General features: G+C 45.2%; 2 protein-coding genes across 3 annotated transcripts; both read left to right on the top strand.

Annotated features, from left to right (window-relative positions):
- Nucleotides 1–853: 853 nt before the first annotated feature.
- Nucleotides 854–9,644, top strand: chm (CHM Rab escort protein). The gene is made up of 17 exons (XM_035624979.2): nucleotides 854–999; nucleotides 2,046–2,112; nucleotides 2,425–2,497; nucleotides 2,652–2,776; nucleotides 3,322–3,449; nucleotides 3,603–3,658; nucleotides 3,784–3,936; nucleotides 4,086–4,202; nucleotides 4,355–4,466; nucleotides 4,557–4,779; nucleotides 5,354–5,431; nucleotides 6,656–6,763; nucleotides 6,962–7,025; nucleotides 7,143–7,239; nucleotides 8,584–8,682; nucleotides 8,777–8,922; nucleotides 9,234–9,644. Exons 1-17 carry the CDS (start codon nucleotides 948–950, stop codon nucleotides 9,483–9,485), a joined length of 1,950 nt encoding a protein of 649 aa, XP_035480872.2. The 5' UTR covers nucleotides 854–947; the 3' UTR covers nucleotides 9,486–9,644.
- Nucleotides 9,645–10,927: 1,283 nt separating this feature from the next.
- On the top strand, nucleotides 10,928–22,302 carry csf1rb (colony stimulating factor 1 receptor, b). 2 transcript variants are annotated; one of them, XM_035624977.2, is made up of 22 exons: nucleotides 10,928–11,073; nucleotides 14,362–14,637; nucleotides 14,829–15,134; nucleotides 15,471–15,607; nucleotides 15,681–15,843; nucleotides 15,949–16,345; nucleotides 16,608–16,723; nucleotides 16,852–16,960; nucleotides 17,098–17,267; nucleotides 17,346–17,446; nucleotides 18,245–18,371; nucleotides 18,529–18,633; nucleotides 18,741–18,851; nucleotides 18,942–19,101; nucleotides 19,555–19,628; nucleotides 19,733–19,821; nucleotides 19,926–20,048; nucleotides 20,126–20,237; nucleotides 20,348–20,447; nucleotides 20,526–20,652; nucleotides 20,732–20,822; nucleotides 21,137–22,302. In XM_035624977.2, exons 1-22 carry the CDS (start codon nucleotides 11,016–11,018, stop codon nucleotides 21,217–21,219), a joined length of 3,135 nt encoding a protein of 1,044 aa, XP_035480870.2. In that variant the 5' UTR covers nucleotides 10,928–11,015; the 3' UTR covers nucleotides 21,220–22,302. The 2 variants fall into 2 exon arrangements, with proteins under 2 accessions (XP_035480870.2, XP_035480871.2); XM_035624978.2 differs by having other exon boundaries at nucleotides 20,906–22,302.
- Nucleotides 22,303–22,608: the final 306 nt, after the last annotated feature.

Below are 22,608 nucleotides of genomic sequence, written 5' to 3'. Positions count from 1 at the left end.
CAAATTAAAAGCATCAAATTAACCTTTACAGAGCAGAGCAGATTAAATGTCAGACAGCGCAGCTGAATACATCACATCCATGTGATTCATACATCACGAGAGAGAAGGAAGAACTACTTCCTGTGGCGCTACACCAAAATCTATCATCAGCCTGCAGTGAATAAACAGGACGTAAATCGACGTAAATAATTGTATTATTTTAAATTATCTGTTTAGTGTATCTCACTGGATCGTGCACTTGTCTATTGTAAAGACTGGGGGTCGGACTAAACAAGCCAAGGCTTTGTTCTATCCCTTTTCAACGGGTCTAGTGTGTGTTTTGTTGAAAATTGTTTTGTTGTTATCCATTTTTATCTTTCTGTTATTTTTTACTCATTTTTTTAAGTCGTTCTAAATAAAGATACAAATCAAAACCAAATAGAACAATAACAAATATTACATAATAACACTTAACACCATGTTCGTTGGTGGCTGCAGTTGTTCTGTGAAGTCTTGTCACTGTCACAGTGCTGTTGGTTGAATACTTTCACTCTCATCATATCTCTGTATGATTATTATATGTCCCCTCCCTTTCAACACAGACACATTCCAACGTCCACAGACTCAAACGTCAACTGGTGTCAAATCTACACATCAGTTCTCATCAGGTCGTGGATCAGTGGTCATAGTTTGTATGATCAGTTTGATGAAGAGAATCAGACATATTTTGTGGACTGATATAAACTGAGTTTGTGACATTTGGTGCAGATTTTTTTTATTGTACCTCTGTTGCTCATCAGTTCTCAGTTGTACATGGACAGATTTGCTTTTTCTTTTATCGACCTGTTCTTCGATCCATCCATCCACGGTGCTCGGGGATGCTTTCGTGACGTGTCCTACTTTGTTGTTGGTGGGCGGGGCTCTGCTGCTCTCTGTCACGTGACTGTGTTTCACTCACTGCTAACAACATGGCTGCCGAGGAGCTGCCATCTGAATTTGACGTCGTCATTCTGGGCACAGGTAAACAAACACCCGGGGTGGGGGGTTGTGTCCTGACCCGGTCCGTGTGCGTGTGAATGGGTCTCTGTCCGCTCTGCCCACGGATCCGTCCGTAACGTCACAGGATCCCGGTTCAAAACCGGTACGATGCGCGCGACAGACTGGGGTTAGCTGGCGGCTAACGGCGCCTTCACTTTCAAAGACAGCGGCTAGCAGCTGGCGCCCGGCTAATGTGTTGGCTCCCGTATAAAAACCAACGAAAACACGTTTGACAAACCGCATTTATGACGTCGAAAGAGCTGAAGTGTACCTGTCTGTCGGTTTATGTTATCGACGTGTCTGTCTCTGCTCAGCCCCTTGTTTACCTTAGCACGCAGCAATGCTAACAGGTTAATGAGAGGTGTGGTCACATGACAATAGCATCATGCTAACAGTTATCATCAGTGTTTATGAGTGCTGAGACTGTGACGTGTTGATGTTTGTCTCCTCCCCTTGTTTCCTCTCCTCGTCTCCTCCCCTTGTCTCCTCTCCTCCCCTTGTCCTCCCCTTGTCTCCTCTCCTCGTCTCCTCCCCTTGTCTCCTCTCCTCCCCTTGTCCTCCCCTTGTCTCCTCTCCTTGTCTCCTCCCCTTGTTTCCTCTCTTCTTCTCCTCCCCTTGTTTCCTCTCTTCTTCTCCTCCCCTTGTTTCCTCTCCTCGTCTCCTCCCCTTGTCTCCTCTCCTCCCCTTGTCCTCCCCTTGTTTCCTCTCCTCGTCTCCTCCCCTTGTCTCCTCTCCTCGTCTCCTCCCCTTGTCTCCTCTCTTCGTCTCCTCCCCTTGTTTCCTCTCCTCGTCTCCTCCCCTTGTTTCCTCTCCTCGTCTCCTCCCCTTGTCTCCTACTATTGATCACAGATGACTGATCACACATTACTGATTACAAATGGTTAACTGGAGATTATTGGTTGTAGGTTTTTATTTTTATATTGCTGATCACGGATGATGGTGATATTGATGAAAGATTACTGATCTGGTCATAGATTACAAATGATTGATGTTGGATTATTGATCACAATGATTGTGTGTGTGTGCAGGTCTCGTGGAGTCAGTGGTCGCCGCAGCCTGTTCCAGAGTCGGACAGAGAGTTCTGCACCTCGACAGGTTTGGTGGCACTGGCACTGATGTTAATATTGATTATTATCAGTAAATCAGAAACTCAACGAATACCCGATCAACCTTCATGTATAAATCAATGGACTTAATGGCATCATCCAATCAAACGGCCATGAACAAGAGAACTTAGAAATTAATGCATAGCTACATTACACTTACATAACATAAGTTTATTTAGGTGTTCATTGATTGTTGTATTGATAAGTAATCCCGTCGGAACAGTGACTGGTGATTTTCATCAGCCAGGCTTTTCTTGTGAAGGGATCCTCCCTAGCGACAGCTCTCTCTTTGTGTTTTCAGGAGAAGCTATTATGCAGCGAACTGGGCCAGCTTCACCTTCAATGGCCTGCTCACCTGGATACAGCAGCACCATGTGAGTACAACGCTGCACTCTGGTTGGCTGCTGAGTCGACTGCCACTGACGGGAAGGAGGGAGCATCTTGGTTTCGGTGATCATAGTAAAATGTGTGCATGTGTACGTGTGTGTGTGTGCGCGCGGGTGTGTGTGTGCGCGGGTCGGTGAGCAGGAGGAGTCTCAGTCTGAGGAGGTCCAGGATAGGTCGAGCCTGTTGGAGGAAGGGGAGGAGCTGATCTACCTGTGTAACTCTGACTCCGCCTCCATCAGTAACCTGCAGGTGTTCTGTTACACCAGGTAAAACCTAATATTTATATATATGTTGGTTTGTTTGAGTTCAAATATTAGTTTTTCATTCACTATTTTCTCAACGGGCGTGTGTCTATTTTGTTGAGTCAACATTTAGCAGCATTGCTGGCCCTCAGGTGTGACACAGGTAGAGGAGCAGCATGCACCTGGCAGCGTTAGACTACAGCAGACCACCACAGCCTGTGTCATTATTAATGGAAACCACCAAGTGTTAACTAGGTTTAACCTGGTGTAATGAGATGTGACCAGATGTGACCAGATGTGAACCAAGTGTGAACCTGATCACTCCTCTTTCTTGAAAGATTTTTATGTGAAAAATGTGCAAGCAGACCGATAATTGTTCAGGCCAACTTTGGTTTTACAACACAGGTGTTAAAGCTCAGGTGTACTCCCGGTTCTGCTTTTTAATGAATAACAGAAATAAAAACCCACGGTCATGGAACTGTTTCACTCTCATTTCTGCAGTTCTTTTTTAAAATTAAGTCTTCATAAATAAACTGCAGCCCTGAGACACAGGTATGATTCGTTTTCAGAGAGACACACGAGGAGGAGGAAGAAGAAGCTCCGACTCCTGATCCTGATCCTGTAGACACCACAGAAGTGGAAACATCAGCTGATGGTGACAATGGTGTTAAAGAAACATCAGAGACAGTATCTGCAGGTTTGTATCGGCGCAGGTTAATATTGACTCTTCAATGAGACGCTGCTAAAAAAAAAAATTGTTTTACATCACAACAAACAGAACATTCAACTATAAAGACGAGCAGCTTCAGGATCCAGAGCAGGAGATTCACTGCTTGGTTTTTATTTCCAGATTCAAAGGAAAAAGAGACAAAGGATGAAGCATCTGATGAAAAGGAGGAAGAACAGGTAAGGGGGGGTGGAGTCACTCGAGAGAAGCAACTTTAGAGTGATGGTCTTATTATTATTATTATTGATTAATCCCAGCCAATCACTGCTCTGAATAATGGTGACAGACACATGATTTTGTCCAGTCACAGGCCCCTCACACGGATGGGGAGGAGCCAGAGACGGCTCAGCCACAGCCCCCCACTGCTCCAAGCCAATCGGAGCCAGTGAGGAAGAAAATCAGCTACACTCACCTGGTGAAGGAAGGACGCAGGTTTAACATTGACCTTGTCTCCAAGGTAACGATACAACAGTATAACACAATAAAGGACAGTGAAGAAATTAAATATCAAATTTAGAAAACAAGATAATTTCTTGTAACGTAACAAAGCAATATCAATAAATACAATAACATCTAACAATATATTACGTGTTATGTAATCTTCAGCTGATGTTTTCTCGCGGCTCCTTGGTCGATCTGCTCATCAAGTCAAACGTCAGTCGTTATGCAGAGTTTAAGAACATTACCAGGATACTCACCTATCGCAATGGCAACACAGAACAGGTGTGTACAACCTGTCTGTCTCTCAGGTGCCCTGCAGTAGAACGGATGTGTAACCTGTCTGTCTCTCTGTACCTGTCTGTCTCTCAGGTATCCATCAGTAGAACTGATGTGTAACCTGTCTCTCTCTCTCTCTGAACCTGTCTGTTTGCCAGGTGCCCTGCAGTAGAGCTGATGTGTTTGCGAGTCGTCAGCTGTCTGTGGTAGAAAAGAGGAAGTTGATGCGTTTCCTCACTTCCTGTGTGGAAGAGACTGAGGAGCAGCAAGGTGAGACACTTCACCGGTCTGCTGACATCATCAGGACATTCACATCATCAGGGCATCATGGGTAATCTAGTCCCATCTTCTCCCCTCCAGTTTACAACGGTCGGCCATATTTGGAGTTCCTGCGTGACCAGCACCTCGGCGACAACCTCCAGCACTTCCTGCTCCACTCCATCGCCATGGTGACAGAGGACACTCCCACAGAGGTGGGGCTCACCTCCACACGTCACTTCCTGCGCTCCCTTGGACGCTACGGCAACACGCCCTTCCTGTTTCCTGTCTACGGCCTTGGAGAAATACCACAGTGTTTCTGTAGGTAAGAACCTGTCTCTCTCTCTTTCTGTCTGTCTGTCTGTCTCTGTATGAATCTGTCCCTCTGTCTCTATCTGTCTCTCTATTTGCCTGTATCTCTCTCTCTCTCTCTGTCTGCCTGTCTCTCTCTCTGTCTCTCTGTATCGTGATGGATAAGTTGGTTGTCATGGTGATGCTTCTGTCTCATCAGAACAGAACATGAATATTAATGAGGAGGGTGTCGCCCAGGGCTCATCTCATTTACATATTAGATGATCGTCAGCGGATATTACTGCTCAGCTCAGACACGTGTTCACACACACGTTAACACACAGGTGTGTAATGCGTGCCGTAAAATCTCATAAATCTTCTTTGAGTCACCAGCCAATCACAGTGAACGTGACCCTCCCCTTTAATCTTTACTGTCTCTAAATTAAACTTTTATTCTGAAAAATCTTCCCTCGTGCACATGTATCGGATCAAATGTTTGAATGCATCTTCTGGTTGTCATGGTGACCTTGTGGTCCGGCCTAGGTGCTGATTGGACGAGAGCTGCTTCTCACCTGTGACTCAACTGTGACTCACCTGTGTCGTTTCAGGATGTGTGCTGTGTTTGGAGGAATCTACTGTCTGAGACACTCGGTCCAGTGTCTGCTGGTCGACAAGAACACCAACAGGTACCGGCGCAAATTTAAATGGTCTTGCAACCTGCGCATGTGAAATTCTTTTCAATCTTTTTATTGGTCACAACATGTGGCAGCGTCTTCTGATGATCTCACAAAACTAATATCTATGCGTGTCGTCCACGTGCATGCTAACACGCAAAACAAAGCGTCATCACACTCCTCCCGAACTGCTGTCACCCAGTTCAGAAACGATAAGGTGATCAATAATCAAAACACAAGTCCTCGAACGACAACATGAGACGTGTAATTAAACAAGAGCACCAATGATTCAACAGAAATGATCTGAGTTTTTTAATGTCACTGAGTTTAGATCTCAAAATTCTGAGACGGTGATGATGTCACAGTGGAGCAGCACTCACACGGCTGGTTTTTATGTGTGCAGGTTATGAGATTCATTAAACACGACACACACACACACAGTGTGTTATGAACATGAATGACTTGTTTATATGCTGATGATGATGGTGAAGGTTTATATCAGATTGTGAAGAAATTCAAGAGACGTGTGTGTGTGTTGGGGGGGGTGACCTTCCTGTTAAGAGCAGTGATTGGATGGTAATTTATGATCAGTAGAATATTCAATTTATGGCGAGAAAGTGAAGTAATAATTTAACCTCTGGTCTTCTTCACACCTCACTGCTCACTCTCTCTATCTGTGTGTGTGTGTGTCTCTATCTCTCTGTCTCTCTCTCTCTCTCTCTCTCCCTGTCTCCCTGTCTGTCATTGTCACGTGTATTCAGGTGTCCAATGACAAAACAAGCTGTGAGCGCGTGTGTGTGTCAGTGTCAGGGGTTATGGATGAGCTTTTGTGCGCATCATTATTTCCAACAATAGATTTCAGCAAAGAAATAGAGAGATGGAGAGAGAGACAGAAAGAAAGAGAGAAAGGTGGGTTGTCCAAAGTCATCAACAAAGATGATGATGTCACTGGGCGTCACACTGACCCTCAGTGAATGTGGGGCCCTCTCGACCCCGGGGCCTCGGGGCCTCATCTTCGCCCAGTTGGTAACTCTTGGGTTTGACAAACACAAGAAATGTCGCCTGTCATTGGGTAGATTTTCCCTCAGTACGGTGCATATGTGATGCACATATAATACACAATATAGACTGTATATAAAGACAATCGGCGACTGTATATGAAAACAATCAATGATAAAAAAAAGGTCCATGATCGATCCATTTCCCCGGTTCATCTCCCATCTTTTGTGTCGTCAGGTGCAAGGGAGTGATTGACAGCCGAGGACAGCGAATAAGCTGCAGCCACTTTGTGGTGGAGGACGGCTTTGTGTCCGCAGAGAGGAAGAAGGTGGCCACGCCCCCCAGGTGAGGAAACCACAGGTCACACAGACAACGTGAGGAACAGGAAGAAGAACATTCAGACTCGTTGTGTGACTTCACATAATCTTTATTTTCAGCTCAAAGTATAAAATGTTTGAGTTTGATTTTGTTGATCAGAAATATGGAACCTCTTTCCTCTAATTGATCGATCGGTTTCTGATATAACCTGTTTTCTGTCTGCAGGTCCATCAGCAGAGCCGTCCTGATCACCGACGCCTCCATTCTGCCCAGTGACTCGGACCAACAGGTGAATCAGCGCCACCATGACGTCGCGTGTGAATCTGTCCGTGACCTAATGACCAATAAGATGAAACTTAAATCTCTCTCTCTCTCTCTCTCTCTCTCTACCCGTCTATGTGCTCAGGTTTCCATGGTAACGGTTCCTCCAATAGCAGCGGGGTCTCCGTCCGTGACGATGGTCGAGCTCTGTTCAGCCACGATGACGTGTGCACCTGGAACCTGTGAGTCAGACAGACACACCTGTCACATGACCTCAAAGACCAATCAGATCTCATGTTTGGTCAAACTGTCACAGCTGTTGTTTTGTGGGGTCGAGGTCCTTGAGCTGGTGTTTGAGGTCCTTGAGCTGGTGTTTGAGGTCCTTGAGCTGGTGTTTGATGTCCTGGAGTATGTCATTGACCTGGAGCAGATCCTGGAACAGGTCCCAGACCAGGTCCTGGAGCAGGCCATGGACCAGGTCCTGGAGCAGGCCATGGACCAGGTCCTGGAGCAGGTCATTGAGATCCTGGAGCATGGCATTGAGGTCCTGGAGCAGGTCATTGATGTCCTGGAGTATGTCATTGAGGTCCTAGAGCAGATCCTGGAACAGGTCCCGGACCAGGTCCTGGAGTAGGTCATGGAGGTCCTGGAGCATGGCATAGAGGTCCTGGAGTAGGACATTGAGGTCCGTCAGCAGGTCCTGGAGCATGATATTTAGCAGTTCATTGAGGTCCTGGAGCAGGGCATTGAGATCCTGGAGTAGGTCATTGCGGTCCTGGAGAAAGTCCTGGAGCAGGTCACTGAGCAGGTCATTGAGGTCCTGGAGCAGGTTTTGTATTAGTGTTTGAGACTTTGCAGCTGAAAATCCTGAGTGTCCTTGAAGAGAAACTGATGAAGAAAGCAACAGAAACACTGATTAATGACCAACACACAGTGTGTGTGTGTGTGCGTGTGTGTGTGTGTGCGTGTGTGTGTGTGTGTGTGTGTGTGTGCGCGTACGTGTCAAAGCGTCCTGATGCTGCTCTGTGATTGGTTACTGAGTCATTGAGCCTTGAAAACAAAACACCATTTATCTAAACACGCACAAACTCACTTGTACTTCTATCTTACTGAGGACATCGTTGACATGATTCATTCCAGGCCCTCACACTGAACATAAACCTGATTTTAAAACCAAAACAGTCCTTTGAAGAAACACACACACTTCCCATACTGTATTGGGAGGAGGGGGCGGGGTCAATAAAACTTTATTATTTTTTACACTTTCTTGACATTTTGGGGGGAAACGACGACGTTTTTATCATCCCAGATTCTTCTGATCAGAGAAACTCGTGGCCCTTCAGGACTCACGGGTCCTTGAAAAGATTCCAGGGAACTATTTAAGGACACGTCCTTGAGTAGGGGACCATTAAAGGAAGTGTCGTCGTTTACTGAAGAAGTTTCAACGGTTCCCAGGACTTAAGTGTGTGATGAGGAGTTTCCAGGTCCTGGAACCTGGTAAACAAAGCCCTCTAAATGTACCATGGGAACCACTGACCACGGGGACAACAGCCATCAGAGTTTGTTGGTGTGTTTTCTCTCTGTAGATCTGGTCCACCTCACCTGTCAGTCAGTTGGCTCCGCCCACGAGGACCTGTCGCCAGTGGTAACCAGGATGTTCCACACGTCAGAGTCCCATGACCAAGGTGACACACACACACACACACACACACACAGCGTGTCTGTAAGTCAATTTTAAGCAGATGGTCTCACACATCTGTTCTGTCTGCGCCTCCACAGACGAGCGTCCCTCCGTCCTCTGGTGTCTCTACTTCAACATGGCCGACGGTTCCGCCGCCCAGGTGGAAGGTCACGACCTCCCGTCTAACGTGCACATGTGCTCGGGACCAGACGGAGGCCTGGGACACGAGCATGCCATCACACAGGTGACTCACACACACACACAAACACACACACACACTAATGTTTCCTGATAGGGAATCTATGATTTTACAGAGTAAACGATGAAGAAAAGCTGTGTATTTTTGTTTATTTTCTTAGTTCAGCTTGTTCAGTTCGGATCAATAACCTATCATCAACAAATTAGTCTGCGTGCATGTGTGTGTTGACATTAGTTTAGATTTTCTTTGATGATTGATGAGCATTGTTCATAATGAACTGTTTAACCGTTGGTGTATAATGATTATTGATTGATAGACGATCAGAGCGGCTGACGTGTTGATGTTTGTCTCTTCAGGCTCAGTCGATCTTTGACAAGATTCTTCCTCAGGAGGATTTTTGTCCTCCAGCTCCGAACCCTGAGGACATCATCTACACGGAAGAGGAGACGAAGAAGGAGGGGGTGGAAGAGGAAGAAGAGAAGGAGACGACGAAGGAGGGGGAGGAAGAGGAGGAGGAGGAGAAGACGAACGAAGAGGAGAAGGAGACAAAGAAGGAAAAGGAGGAGGAGGAGGAGGAAGAGGAGACAAAGCCTTTAAAGGAGGAGTAACATGAAAAAATAATATTTATCTACAAACAGACATCGTCCATAGAAACTCAAACCCCTGCTGTGGATTGTGGGTAAAAGTTTCTGTCATTTCTTTTTGTTTCCTTTTTTAATTTAAATACTTTAATAAAAGATTCATTCAAGTTCAACTGGAAAAATAAACGTTTTGTGTTTGAATGTGTTGTTTCATCCACAGAAGAAAAAAGATCCAACATGGTTTCCTACAATATTCAATATAATATAAATAGTGAGAGTCATAACACTTTGTATTTCTTGTCAGACCCCTCCCTCGTCTGTAAACTGTTCCTACCCATAATCCCCTGGGAGGGACACTGCTGCATGATGGGAAAGGGCAGTCGCAGCCTCCAGACTTGTTGAAATGTCAAGATTGTGTTTTAGTTTCTGTCTATTCAGGTGAAAAGACAGAATCCTGATGTTCTGTTAATCTGACACTATCAAATCAAACGTCAGCTGCTCGAATCAAACGGAACCTGAGCGAACAGAAACAGAAACATTATTGTAAAACTGACATTGATATGATCAGGCTGAAGATGATCGGACGTCTGAACTGAACCTCACGTGGTTCTGATGACCTGAACCATGAAGCTGCTGATCCACTGTCTCACCTCACTCAGAGGGAGAAACATCATCACAACCAGCAAAAAGTTAAGTTCTTCACGTGATGAGGAGAAGAAACACTGACACCTGCAGGTCAGTCCAGTCACAGCAACACGTCAGAGAGACATTGTAAAAAGTGAAATGTGGAGAATATGATCAAATAAGTAGAATAGAAAAGAAGCGGTAGAAATAATGTTTGATATTTAAAGTCAGTCTAATAATAAACAGAGGAATTGATCAAGTTCATGAGTCAGAGAATATTTGTGTGTGACGTCAGAGAAGGAGAAAAGAATGTTAATGTGTTATGAGAAGCATTGATCGGTGTGTGAATATGTTTTCTAATAAAACATGTAGTATTTAGTGCTCACAGTCTACAGCACAGAGCTACAGCGATAGAATCACATCATCATCTTTACTTCCAATCAAGCTCTAATATTAATGAGTCTATGTATTTATTTAGTGTGATGAACTCTCCCTCTGTTTTAGAACCTGACGTTACCATGGCAGCCACACATCTCTGATGAACACGAAGAAGAAGAAACCTCATGTGAGTAGAGATGAGGAGAAGACTGAACCTTCATCATCATGCTGTCACCTCCTCCTCCTCCTCCTCCTCCGCTTCTTCTTCTTCTTCTTCTTCTTCTTCTTCTTCTTCTTCTTCTTCTTCTTCTTCTTCTGTTGCAGCTTTATCGGCAGCGTCTCGAGCAACAGCTCCACCTGCAGAGAGACGAGGGAACAGGTCTGGTCTGATTTATTAAACATGATCAGTGTGAGTGTGTGTGTGTGTGTGTGTGGGGGGGGGGGGGGGGGGGGGGGGGGGGGGGGGGGGGTGTCGATGTCCTTCTGCGGAAGTTTGTTCCTTTCTGTCAGATTCAGTTTGACTTCAACTGAACAACATCAGAGAGAGAGAGAGAGATGTTGGTCCATTCTCTGCTACTGTCGATCGCCCTCAGCTGCTGCTGCTCTGCTGAAGGTCAGAAAACATACTGTTTATTTTTTTGTCAGCTTACTATTCATTTGTCGTTTATTTATTTACTATGTGTTTCTTGTTTATAAACACTTAATGATCTGTTTATTGTCATAATAAACATATAATAAACACTTAAAAACTGTTTATTATAATGAAGAGATAATAAACGGTTCATTGAGTATTTATTATCTGTAATGTAAACAGATATTAAATACTTAATTAACTATTTATTATCTTTAAGTAACTGTTTATATCCGTTTACTTACAGATAATAAACAGTTAATTAATAAACAGTTCATTAAGTGTTTGCTATCTGTTAGTAAACCGATAATAAACAGTTCATTAAGTGGTTGTTATCTGTTTATTATCTGTGAGCTACCAGATAATTATTACTAAATCAAATGTTTATTATCTGTTTACTAACAAATAATAAACAGTTCATTAAGTGTTTATTATCTGTTAGTAAACGACCAGTTTATTAACTGTTTCATAACAGCTCAAGAGTAAAATATTCAACAAGTCATTTATTTCATTTCCACACATTTATAACAATGAACTAAAAACATAATTAACTTTTAATTAAAACTTATGTAAACCTTTAATTGGTGTTTTTTTTTCTTTTACGTTTAATCCATGTTAGTAAAGCCCCTAATAAACAGTTTGTCAACTGTTCTAAAACTGTCTGCTGCTGCAAAACGTACAACTACAACTGGACCAGACGTAAACATGTTGCCATGGTAACCAGTTCCTTAACAAAGAAGAAGTAAGACGAGGAAGTGGGAGAAGAGCCCCCCACCCACTGGTCTCTGGTAGAAAATGTGTTTCCTGAGGTTTCAACATCCCCCCCCCCCCCCCCCCACACACACACACAAACTGGAGGATTTTCTCCAAAACAAAACTCTGATGATGTAAAAACCTCGTGACAAGAAACAATCATAAACCTCAACAACAAATCTGATAATCAATCATTTCAGTTACTGATCAATAACCGGGTGTGTGTGGTCTGTCACTGTACTCTGACGCGTCGGTTCGTACATACGTGACATGGACATGTGAGAAGAAGCAATAAAATAAAATACTCGGTTACCGTTGCAGTTGAATCCAGTGTTGAGGGTAAAGGACTTAGTTACTCTCAGCACACGTGACTTTTATTAAACTTCTGTACTTTCATCATGTCAAGAGAGAAGAAGAGAATCATTGCTCACATCACACAACCTGAATCTAACCTCCATCTTCACCGCTGCTGATCGAGTCACATGATCTTCCTCAGCAGGAGGATCTACCTGGTCGCCATGGAGACCCGCGGCAGGTTCAGATGTCATTTAGCAGATTTTCATTTTTTAAGATTTAGAATAAACTTTGAAACAGTAGCTGCAAAAACAGTGACGATGTAAAACAACGTCAGGATTGGTGTTTTAAACCATCAGGATCAGAGTCATTAAATGAGACTCAAATGATCTCCCTGTCGGCTCTTTGTCTGGACTCTGTCCTCTTACTGACCAGGATGTAAAACATACAGATTCAATACAGATTCATAGTAAAGTAGATTTGACGGAGCAGAGGATTGTGGGTCAGTGTGTTGACATCTAAGTATTTTTTTCCACTGCACATGCTCAGTAGAGCTTCTCCTACCAGACTTAAACTGGGACATTGTGCACTTTAACATGTATATCTCACACACACACACACACACACACACACACACACACACGCACACACACGCACACACACGCACACAGTTTCACTTCTTGTTTTTTTTCTCAGATTGTGAAAGACATCAACTGTCCGATGAGACTTTGGTACAAATCTGTTCATCTGTTGATTGTATCTGTATCTGTGTATTGATCAGGCCACTGATCGATCAGGTTGACAGATGTGGCACCTGTCAATCAACGTAAACACCCCAGAAAAACCTCCCTCTTTAATCTTAACACAACATGACCTGAGCCATGAGTCCTTCGCGAGTCGTGTAAAAACTGAAGTTTTGACTTCAGTCGTCTTTATCACAGGTGATCACCATGACAACCCACCTAATGCCATGACGATGGGCCTCCCTCAGTCTCCTGCCCAATCATCTGATGACCCCACTGATCAGAGCCCCGTCCACAGGCACAAGGCTATACAGCCAGAGGAGCTGTGGAGGGCGGAGGTCCTGGATCTGCTGACGCAGCTGGTCCTGGTCCAGAAGGAGGCGGCCCAACATCAGGCCCAGGTGGTCCAACTGCTCGGCATGCTGGGAACTCAGGTGAGTTAGATTCATCTGATGTTTATTTTAATTTAGTTTCTCTGATGTTTAGTTTAGTTTATCTGAGGTTTAGTTTAGTTTAGTTTAGTTTATCTGAGGTTTAGTTTAGTTTAGTTCATCTGAAGTTTAGTTTCATTTATCTGAGGTTTAGTTTCATTTTTTTCTGAGCTTTAGTTTAGTTGAGTTGAGTTTCTGTAAGTTATTAAAACTTATAATCACCCCGACAAGGGAGGTGAAGTGTGACATCAAACTGGTTGATGACATCACAGATTCATTGTGTCATTAACGTCTGTGATTTAACTAACGTGGGTGTGTTTTCGCGTCCTCAGAATTCCCAGCAGATCCAGGATCTGCAGAACATGGGTCGTCACCAGAGCCTGCTGGTGGAAAATCATCAGGCTTTACTGCTGCAGACGTCCCGGATCGCCAACCACCTGCACGACATCACCAAGAAACCAGCTGCTGCCAGCCAATGAGATGCTCTGATCCTCCACAGACAGCCAATCAAATGATCTGTTTTAAAATGACAGTGAAATGTGATGTTAAACAACCAGTAAGATTAATCTGAACTTATTGAAGCAGGCAGGGATCTTGATTCATTTTTTTAACCATTAACAAACCTGATGTCAGTTAATGAGAAGGATTTCCTGTATGTACTCTGACAATCAATACTGCTTTTTTCTGTGAGGAAGAATCAGGATAAAAAAAGTTTAACAAAACCAAAGTTTGAACATGTTCGAGATACATGTTCTGAATGAATCATCACCATCAGCTGCTGACATCACCGCAGCCCACCAGATGAAATGTGACTGGCTGATTTGAACTAAAATCAATCATTTAAATTTGTTCTCAATCAATTGTGATTTAACTTTCAATGTGCTCCTCTGATTTTAAATAAACTCACGATGTAACAATGGTCGCGTTTCTGTGCTTTTCTTTTTTTGTATGCCCGGGGGCAGCAGAATAAACATTAAAATGACATCATATGATCTAATGATCATTCTACTGATGGTACATATTTAATTTTAATAATCCATCTGTTTCAGAACCCCCCGATCCTCCGTTGATCCGCCTGAACTCTGTCCTCCTCCAAAATCAAACGGAGAAGATTCTGATGGTGGGCTCCGCCTTCTCCCTGAGTTGCCACGGTAACGGTTCAATCCGTTGGTCCAGCACTGCGTTTCGTTATCTGCCCCGGGACAAATTGCCGGACCTGGTGGAGGTCAAGAGCTCAGTGCCCAGGCACACTGGGACGTACCGCTGTGGGTACACTGCCCCGGGCCTGGAACACCTCAACACCTGGATCCACCTGTACGTCACAGGTAAAAATCTGCACAGGCCACGCCCCAGCCAGAGTCACACGGGTGATGCCCGATTAAATGATTCTTATTTATGGTAGAAAAACATCTCTCTGGTATTACGGGGACAGGTCGATGACTCAGCTGTTAACAGTTTTTACCCTTCGTCTTGATTGGAAAATGACGTCCAGTTTCCCATAATCCCTCTCTGTCAGACCCGTCCGACCCCTCCAGTGTGTTTGTCACTCCTCGTAGTGCCCCTGATGTCAAAGAAGGCCAGGACTTCCTGTTCAAGTGTCTGCTGACAGACCCATCCATCAAAAACCTCACCCTCCAATCAGAGGGCACCCATGGGGGCAGGGGGCAGGGCCTGCCCCATGGCATGAATGTGACCTTTGACCGCCAAAGAGGAGCCCTGATCCGAAACCCGCAGAGGTCGTTCAAAGGACACTATGTCTGTTCAGGCTGGAAGGACGGGAGACAGTTCCGATCCAGACCTGTTGACCTCCTGGTGGTCCCCAGTAAGTCTGTCTGTCCACCTGCCTGTCTGTCTGTCTGTCTACCTTTCTGTCTGTCCATTTGTCTATGTATCTGTCTGACTACCTGTCTTTCTATCTGTCCATCTGTCCATGTATCTGTCTGTCTACCTGTCTGTCTGTCTGTCCATCTGTCCATGTATCTGTCTGTCTACCTGTCTGTCTGTCCATCTGTCTATTTATCTGTCTGACTACCTGTCTGCCTGTCCATCTGTCCATGTATCTGTCTGACTGCCTGTCCATCTGTCCATGTATCTATCTGTCTACCTGTCTACCTGTCCATCTGTCTTTGTATCTGTCTGACTACCTGTCTGTCTGCAGGGCTGCGTCAGCCTCCGTCCCTGTCTGTCAGTCAGAAGGAACTCGTACGTTTGGAAGGTGAAAGGTTTGAGGTTACCTGTCTGACTAGTAACCCCTCCCACTTCTACAACCTCACCTGGACACACCCCCTCCTACAGGTGAGAGGTCAGAGGTCACTTCTGTACCTGACCGAATGTTTTGATGTTCACCGGTGATTCTACTTTGTCCCAGACACTGAACGTTGCTGTCAGCCGTCACTATACGAACCACCGGCTGTCCGTCAACAGCACTCTGAGTGTCTCTGCTGTCGATGAGAAACACAGCGGAACGTACACCTGTACTGCAGTCAATGAAGCTGGAGTCGCCACGGCAACCACGCAGCTCACAGTTCTGGGTGAGAAAATGTTAGATAATAATGACGTTAATGATGAAGTTCCTAAAACTTGATGAACAGACAGATTTCATGTTGCTCTATCCTCTTCCTCTTCTTCCACGCCAGATCGGCCTTACCTGATTATCTACCTGCAACTGCAGCAGCATGCTAACGCTAGCTCCAGGACCATAGAGGTCAAAGGGGACCAGTTGGCTAATGTTAGCAGCATTCCAATGGAGGTGCAACGAGCACTGGACGCTAACATTAGCAGCGGTTCACTGGAAGTGAATGGGGAAATGGTTGCTATTGTTCGTCCCAACGGGACAGATGCGAATAGCATTATCTTTGCTAACATTACCGGCAGTAGCAGAGTGGAGGTGTCTGAAGGTCAAGATGTGACGCTGGCATTTGTGATAGAGGCATATCCTCCAATCAGCAACCAAGACTGGACGACACCGACGCACGTCAACAACAATAACAACAACACAGTGTACCAGGAGAGCTACACCGCTAATGGCTTCAGGTTAGCATGCTAACAACTACAGGCTAAAATGCTAACAGCTACAGCTCAGGTTTTTGTTAAGGTTGTATTGTTGTTGCTAAGGTTTGTGAAGTAGTTATTGTTGTTGCTACGGTTTGTTAAGGTGGTAATGTTGTTGCTAAGGTGTGTTAAGGTGGTATTGTTGTTGCTAAGGTTTTTAAAGGTTGTATTGTTGTTGCTACGGTTTGTTAAGGTGGTATTGTTGTTGCTACGGTTTGATAAGGTGGTATTCTTCATGATTCAGGTCGGAGGCGAGCCTGCTTCTGCGGCGGGTCCGTCAGGAGGATCAGGGTCTATACTCGTTCCATTTCTCCAACTCGTTCTTCAGTGGCTCGCAGGACGTCGACCTCCGAATCTACAGTAAGAAACTTTTATTCCTTCCCTTCCATGTTAGTTTTCCTGTTTTTTCTTTGGATGACCACTTGACCTATAAACGTTGATTTCCTGTGCGTTTTGTTCGATATATAAAACAAAATGTCCTCCTCCAGGTTCTCCCAGTGCTGAGGTGAGTCTGCAGAATGACACTCTGACCTGCAGCAGCTCTGGATATCCTCTACCCACAATCCTCTGGTACTCCTGCCCCGGGGTCCAGGACACGTATGTAACACACAGGCTGAGATCGTAAGGTTTTTAATCCTGCTGACAAACATAATCTCCTTGGCGGAGTCAAAGTAAAGTATCGAGTGATTTACGACCTCTAAATCCTAACGTCAGATAAAACTCCTCCTCTGCAGGTGCGGCGACGTCTCCATCTATCAGGTGCCTCCAGCTGATGTGACCTCACAGGAGGAGGAGGAGGAGGAGGAGGTGAGGAAACACCTCCATCTGTCAGCTGGTGATGATGTCACTGTCGAGTGCGTCGCCTACAATGAGATGGGAGAGTCACGTCACGTCTTCAAACATCGTAAGTCTCAATCATTAAAAATCCACCTCATGACGCTGAACGTGTGGATGAATTCACTGTTGTTTTCGGGTTCTGTAGGAGAACCACCAACGTTCTTGACTCCAGCTCTGGTCGGAGCTCTGGGCGCGGCCGGCGTCCTCCTCCTGCTGCTATTGGTTGTTTCTTACAAGTGGAAACAGGTGCGTTTGTTGAGTTGACGCTCGTCAACTGTTTTTCACGTTCACCTCAGTTTGGAGTCGGAAGTACCTCCATCTTATTTACCAGAGTTTGTTAAAGCTACAGTGTGTAATATTAAGAAGAAAATTATTCACAGCAATTTAATATATTGTCCACAACTATGTGTTCATATATGTATATCACCTGCAACAAAGTACCAATGTTTTTTCGTCAACTCTGGATGAGTTAAATATAGTTCCATGAGGTGGACCCGACCTCCGTGTGAGTCTCCATATTTCTATGTTATGTTGAATACGGTTGTTGAACTAAACGGTCCAGAATACGTCGCGTTCACGTTGAATTTTCAGACGCTGACGGAAACCGGAAATGGAATCAGCGGTGCACCGCCATAAAGTGTCGGTCGCTCAGTTGGTTACGGTTTGCAACTTTACCACCAGATACCGCCAAAATTACAAAAAAATTGCACACTAGGGCTTTAAAAAGCTCCAAAGAATCGGACGTCACATGTTTGATTCCTCGAGTTAATAACATGAATCTATGGAGGAACTATTGTGGATGTGAATTGGCGTTGACAGCAGCCAATGGCAGCAGAGTCAACAGTTACTATCAGCTCAACAGTGGTAGTCATGACGACGGGCTGCTCACCACCACCTTCACCTCCACCTGTGGATTTAACCCGTGATTGGGACAGTGTAGGTCCCTGTGCTCCGCTCGCGGGGGAGGAGGAGCTAAAAACATTCCAGAAAGCTTTCTGATTGGACGACAGAATGAGTTAATGTCTCTGCTCTTCTTTTTACCAGAAACCCAAATACGAGATTCGCTGGAAGATCATCGAGAGCACGGTGGGAAACAACTACACCTTCGTTGACCCTGCTCAGCTGCCGTACAACCACAAGTGGGAGTTTCCACGGGACAAACTCCGCCTCGGTACGAAACCAGAAACCTACGATGTGTGTGTGTGTGTGTGTGTGTGTGTGTGTGTGTGTGTGTGTGGGTGTGTGTGTGTGTGTGTTTGTGTGTGTGTGTGTGTGTGTGTGTGTGTGTGTGTGTGTGTGTGTTGACCTTTGACCTCTCTGGGTATCAGGAGCAGTTTTGGGTTCGGGGGCTTTCGGGAAGGTCGTTGAGGCGACGGCGTACGGACTGGGAACCGACAACAACGTCACCAGAGTTGCGGTGAAGATGCTCAAACGTCAGTCCACAAACCGTCGTCGTCATCATCATCACACATCATTATTATTATTATGTGTGGCACATTACTGTTGAGATGACATCATCGTCTGATGTGTTGATGAACAGCGAGCGCTCACTCAGAGGAACGTGAAGCTCTGATGTCGGAGCTGAAGATCCTCAGCCATCTTGGTTACCATGACAACATCGTCAACCTGCTGGGGGCCTGCACTCGAGGAGGTGACGACGGGCAGTGTCCCTCACTTTTTCTTTAATGAAGACACAGCTGACTGGTTGCTCTCTAACCTTTAACCTTCGACCCCCCACCAGGTCCAATGCTGATGATCACAGAGTACTGTAGCCACGGCGACCTGCTCAACTTCCTGCGGGCTCACGCTCAGGACTTCATGACGTCCATTTTGACTGTGGACGAAGTGGAGGAGGAGGCTTTCTACAAGAACACGGCCGCCCAGCACGCCAGAGTCCGGAGGTGAGAAGGATTCTGCTTTCAAACAACTGAAGAAAATATAATAAAAACACATTTGTTATATTTCTTCGAGATAAAGATGCAGTGAAAATAAAACAATCACACACATCCGGACCATGACCCCTGACCTCTGACTTCTGGTACTCCTGATACATCTGGTACTCCTGGTACTTCTGATACTTCTAATACTTCTGGTACTTCCGATAGTTTTGGTACTCCTGGTACTTCTGATACTTCTAATACTTCTGGTACTTCTGATACTTCTGGTACTCCTGGTACTTCTGATACTTATGCTACTTCCATGTTTGGTCCGTAGTTTTATTGACTGATGTCCTCAGAATGAATGTTTGGACATTTAGTTCGAGCTCTGAAGTCACATGACATCAGAAGAGTGACATCACTTATCAGCTGTGAGGCGTCCAGCTAACGCCTGACGTCCAATCACGTGTGTTGCAGTGACAGTGGGATCTCGTGCTGCTCAGAGTATCAGGAGATGCTGCCGGTCCTGAGTCCAGGACAAACAAACCAAGGTAACCACCTGAACACACCTGAATGCACCTGAACGCACCTGAATGCACCTGTGGCCTCTGTCTCTGTGAGGTCACACCTGTCTCACTACCTGTCTGTCTCTCAGGTGCGCAGACAGACAGCCTGTCTGTTGGTGACCTCATGAGGTTTTCCTACCAGGTGGCTCAGGGTCTGGACTTTCTGTCCAACAGGAATGTAAGAAAACATTTGTCTTTCTATACACATGGAGACGCTAAAATGTCCTCAGAGACAACAAAAAAATGTCTCTCACCTGTCTGTCTCTCACCTGTCTGTCTCAGTGTATCCACAGAGACGTGGCAGCGAGGAACGTCCTGCTGACGACTCGTCGTGTTGCAAAGATCTGCGACTTTGGTTTGGCTCGAGACATTCGCAATGACGACAGCTACATTGTGCAGGGAAATGTCAGTGTCTCGACACACACGGTCAACAACAACACTGTCTTTTATTTTGACACTTCCTGTGGGTTTCACTTTGACAGGCCCGTCTCCCGGTGAAGTGGATGGCGCCTGAAAGCATCTTTCAGTGTGTTTACACAGTTCAGAGCGACGTGTGGTCATACGGTGTCTTGCTGTGGGAGATCTTCTCTCTGGGTAAAACACCGCTCTGACGTGGATCAATACTGATTATTGATTGTGTGACATCACAGTCAGACCGATTCACCTGACTAACCCTTTGACCTTCTATGTACTCACCTGTTCAGGTAAGGGTCCATATCCAAATGTTGCCGTGGACACCAACTTCTACAAGATGATCAAAGATGGCCGCCACATGGCTCAGCCAGATTTCGCTCCAGCAGAGATGTGCGAGAACAGACTCAGGCTCAATGTTTTCAATGCTAACAAAGTTATTTTGACTCTGACACTCACCTGTCCTCTCAGGTATCAGCTGATGACGCTCTGCTGGAGTCTGGAGCCCACCGACAGGCCCACCTTCAAAACCATTGGTCAGCTCATCAACAGGCTCCTCCCCTCCACCAATGACACATCACCGCGTCACGGCCACCAGGTGAGGACCAATCAGAGTGCTGTGCACTCAGCGCCAACTGGCAGGCTGCTGAACAAATTGTGTCTCTTCTTATTCTCAGGCAACGTACAGGAACATCGATGAGGAGGAGGAGGAAGAGGCGGAGGAGGAGAAACGAAGAACAGAGGAGAGGAAGAAGAGCACAGACGGAGGTAATTAACATAGGATGACATCAGCTGTTCCTAAGAGACAGTTTACCTGGGAACCTGACTCCACTTCCTGTCCTGATCGTCAGAGAACTACGACGATGAAGAGGAGGAGGAGAAGGAGCTGATGATGAAGAACATCTAGCTGCACTCCTGATGATCTTGTCCAATCAGAACCTGCTTCGGTTTCTCACTAACAGTTTATGAATGGATGAAATTTAAACATGTGTCTAAGACCTCGTCACTGCTGAAAACTTTATGGACAAACTGCGACGTTAACACAAAACTTTTGCTTCCCCACGTCGTCCCGGTAACACAAGGTGACCCCTGGAGTCGTGACGGTGACCCCTGGAGTCGTGAGCCACGAGCGACAGCGTCCGTCGCGTCACAACAACAAACTTAACACTCACATCGTCAACGTGTAGACTGATGAACAGTTAGTCTCCACCCCCTTCCTGTCGTCCACGTAACAGCGTGATTTCCTGCAGGGATGTGATTGGCCGAGAGCCTCCTGAGCCATCAATCAAACTCAATGTCTGTGTCCGAAATCACCCACTCATTCACTAACCCCCTACTCACTGTACAGTGAACTCCAAAAAATTTCATATGCTGCGTCGATAATTACGTCATTGTCGCAGGATTATGATGTACAACAACAACACCGGTTGGTCGACAATTCCATAATATATTTTTGATATATTTCTTTTACACGTTGTATTAATATTGTAGGTAAAAAGGCTGAGATGAGCTGCAAACTTGGACGAGGCACAATTTAGTTTTCAGCGTCCCGAGCGCAATGGATGATGCTCGGTCAGTGACCATCGGTCGTACAATACTTTTCACGATGCATCGTGGGATACGATGAGTTCACCATATAGAGTATAAGAAATTTTACTAAGCATTCAGACAGCACTACAAAATGGCAACCTCACTTTACAGTGAGTAGGGGGGCGACTTCGGACAAAGACTGGTTATTTTCTACCAAGTAAATAAAATCAAGTTCTGCAAATATTCACCAAAAAATATTCAAACAACACAGTTTTCAAGGATCCGACAATCAAACTCAATATGTGTAATTTCTGATGGAGCACCAAAGAAACTGTTTGAATATTCCTTTTTTTTAAATACTATACTAACTTTTCATGAAGTCGATCAATGACTGTATATAAAGATGGCCGACACATCTCCACTTCCTCACATTGTGCAAATATGAAGCTAAAATAGCCCAGATATTTTGGCGCCGCCATCTTGTGCTGGTGACGTCATTTGGCTCATGACCTGTAACTGCAGAGGAAATGACCTCAGAGACTTTAGCATCCGATTTCAGATTAAAAACCTGGATTAATCCGATCTGAACTGCATTTTATAGAATGTTTGATTTCAATCATGTTTCATTTTCTAACTGTTGTTAATCAGAGTTTCATCAGAAGTGTTTAGTCATATGTTGTAAATTTACAGAATCAGAATAAATTCATAATCTTTAAAACTTGTTGTGTTCTGTTTTAAACCAGTTATTACACATTTATTCACGTGACCACGGATTATTTTCAACATGAACATATTTCAATTATTTGACTCCACTGATCTCAGTTTCTGTTGTACTGACTACAGGGGGCGGGGTCACATTAGATTATCTGACAGGTGACTGCAGGGGGCGGGGTCACATTAGATTATCTGACAGGTGACTGCAGGGGGCGGGGTCACATTAGATTACCTGACAGGTGACTGCAGGGGGCGGGGTCACATTAGATTACCTGACAGGTGACTGCAGGGGGCGGGGTCACATTAGATT

This window comes from Scophthalmus maximus, chromosome 2 (genome assembly GCF_022379125.1).
Source record: "Scophthalmus maximus strain ysfricsl-2021 chromosome 2, ASM2237912v1, whole genome shotgun sequence".
Taxonomy (NCBI): Eukaryota; Metazoa; Chordata; class Actinopteri; order Pleuronectiformes; family Scophthalmidae; genus Scophthalmus; species Scophthalmus maximus.
Note: the sequence above shows the minus strand (reverse complement) of the source record. Positions and strands in the feature narration are given on the sequence as shown.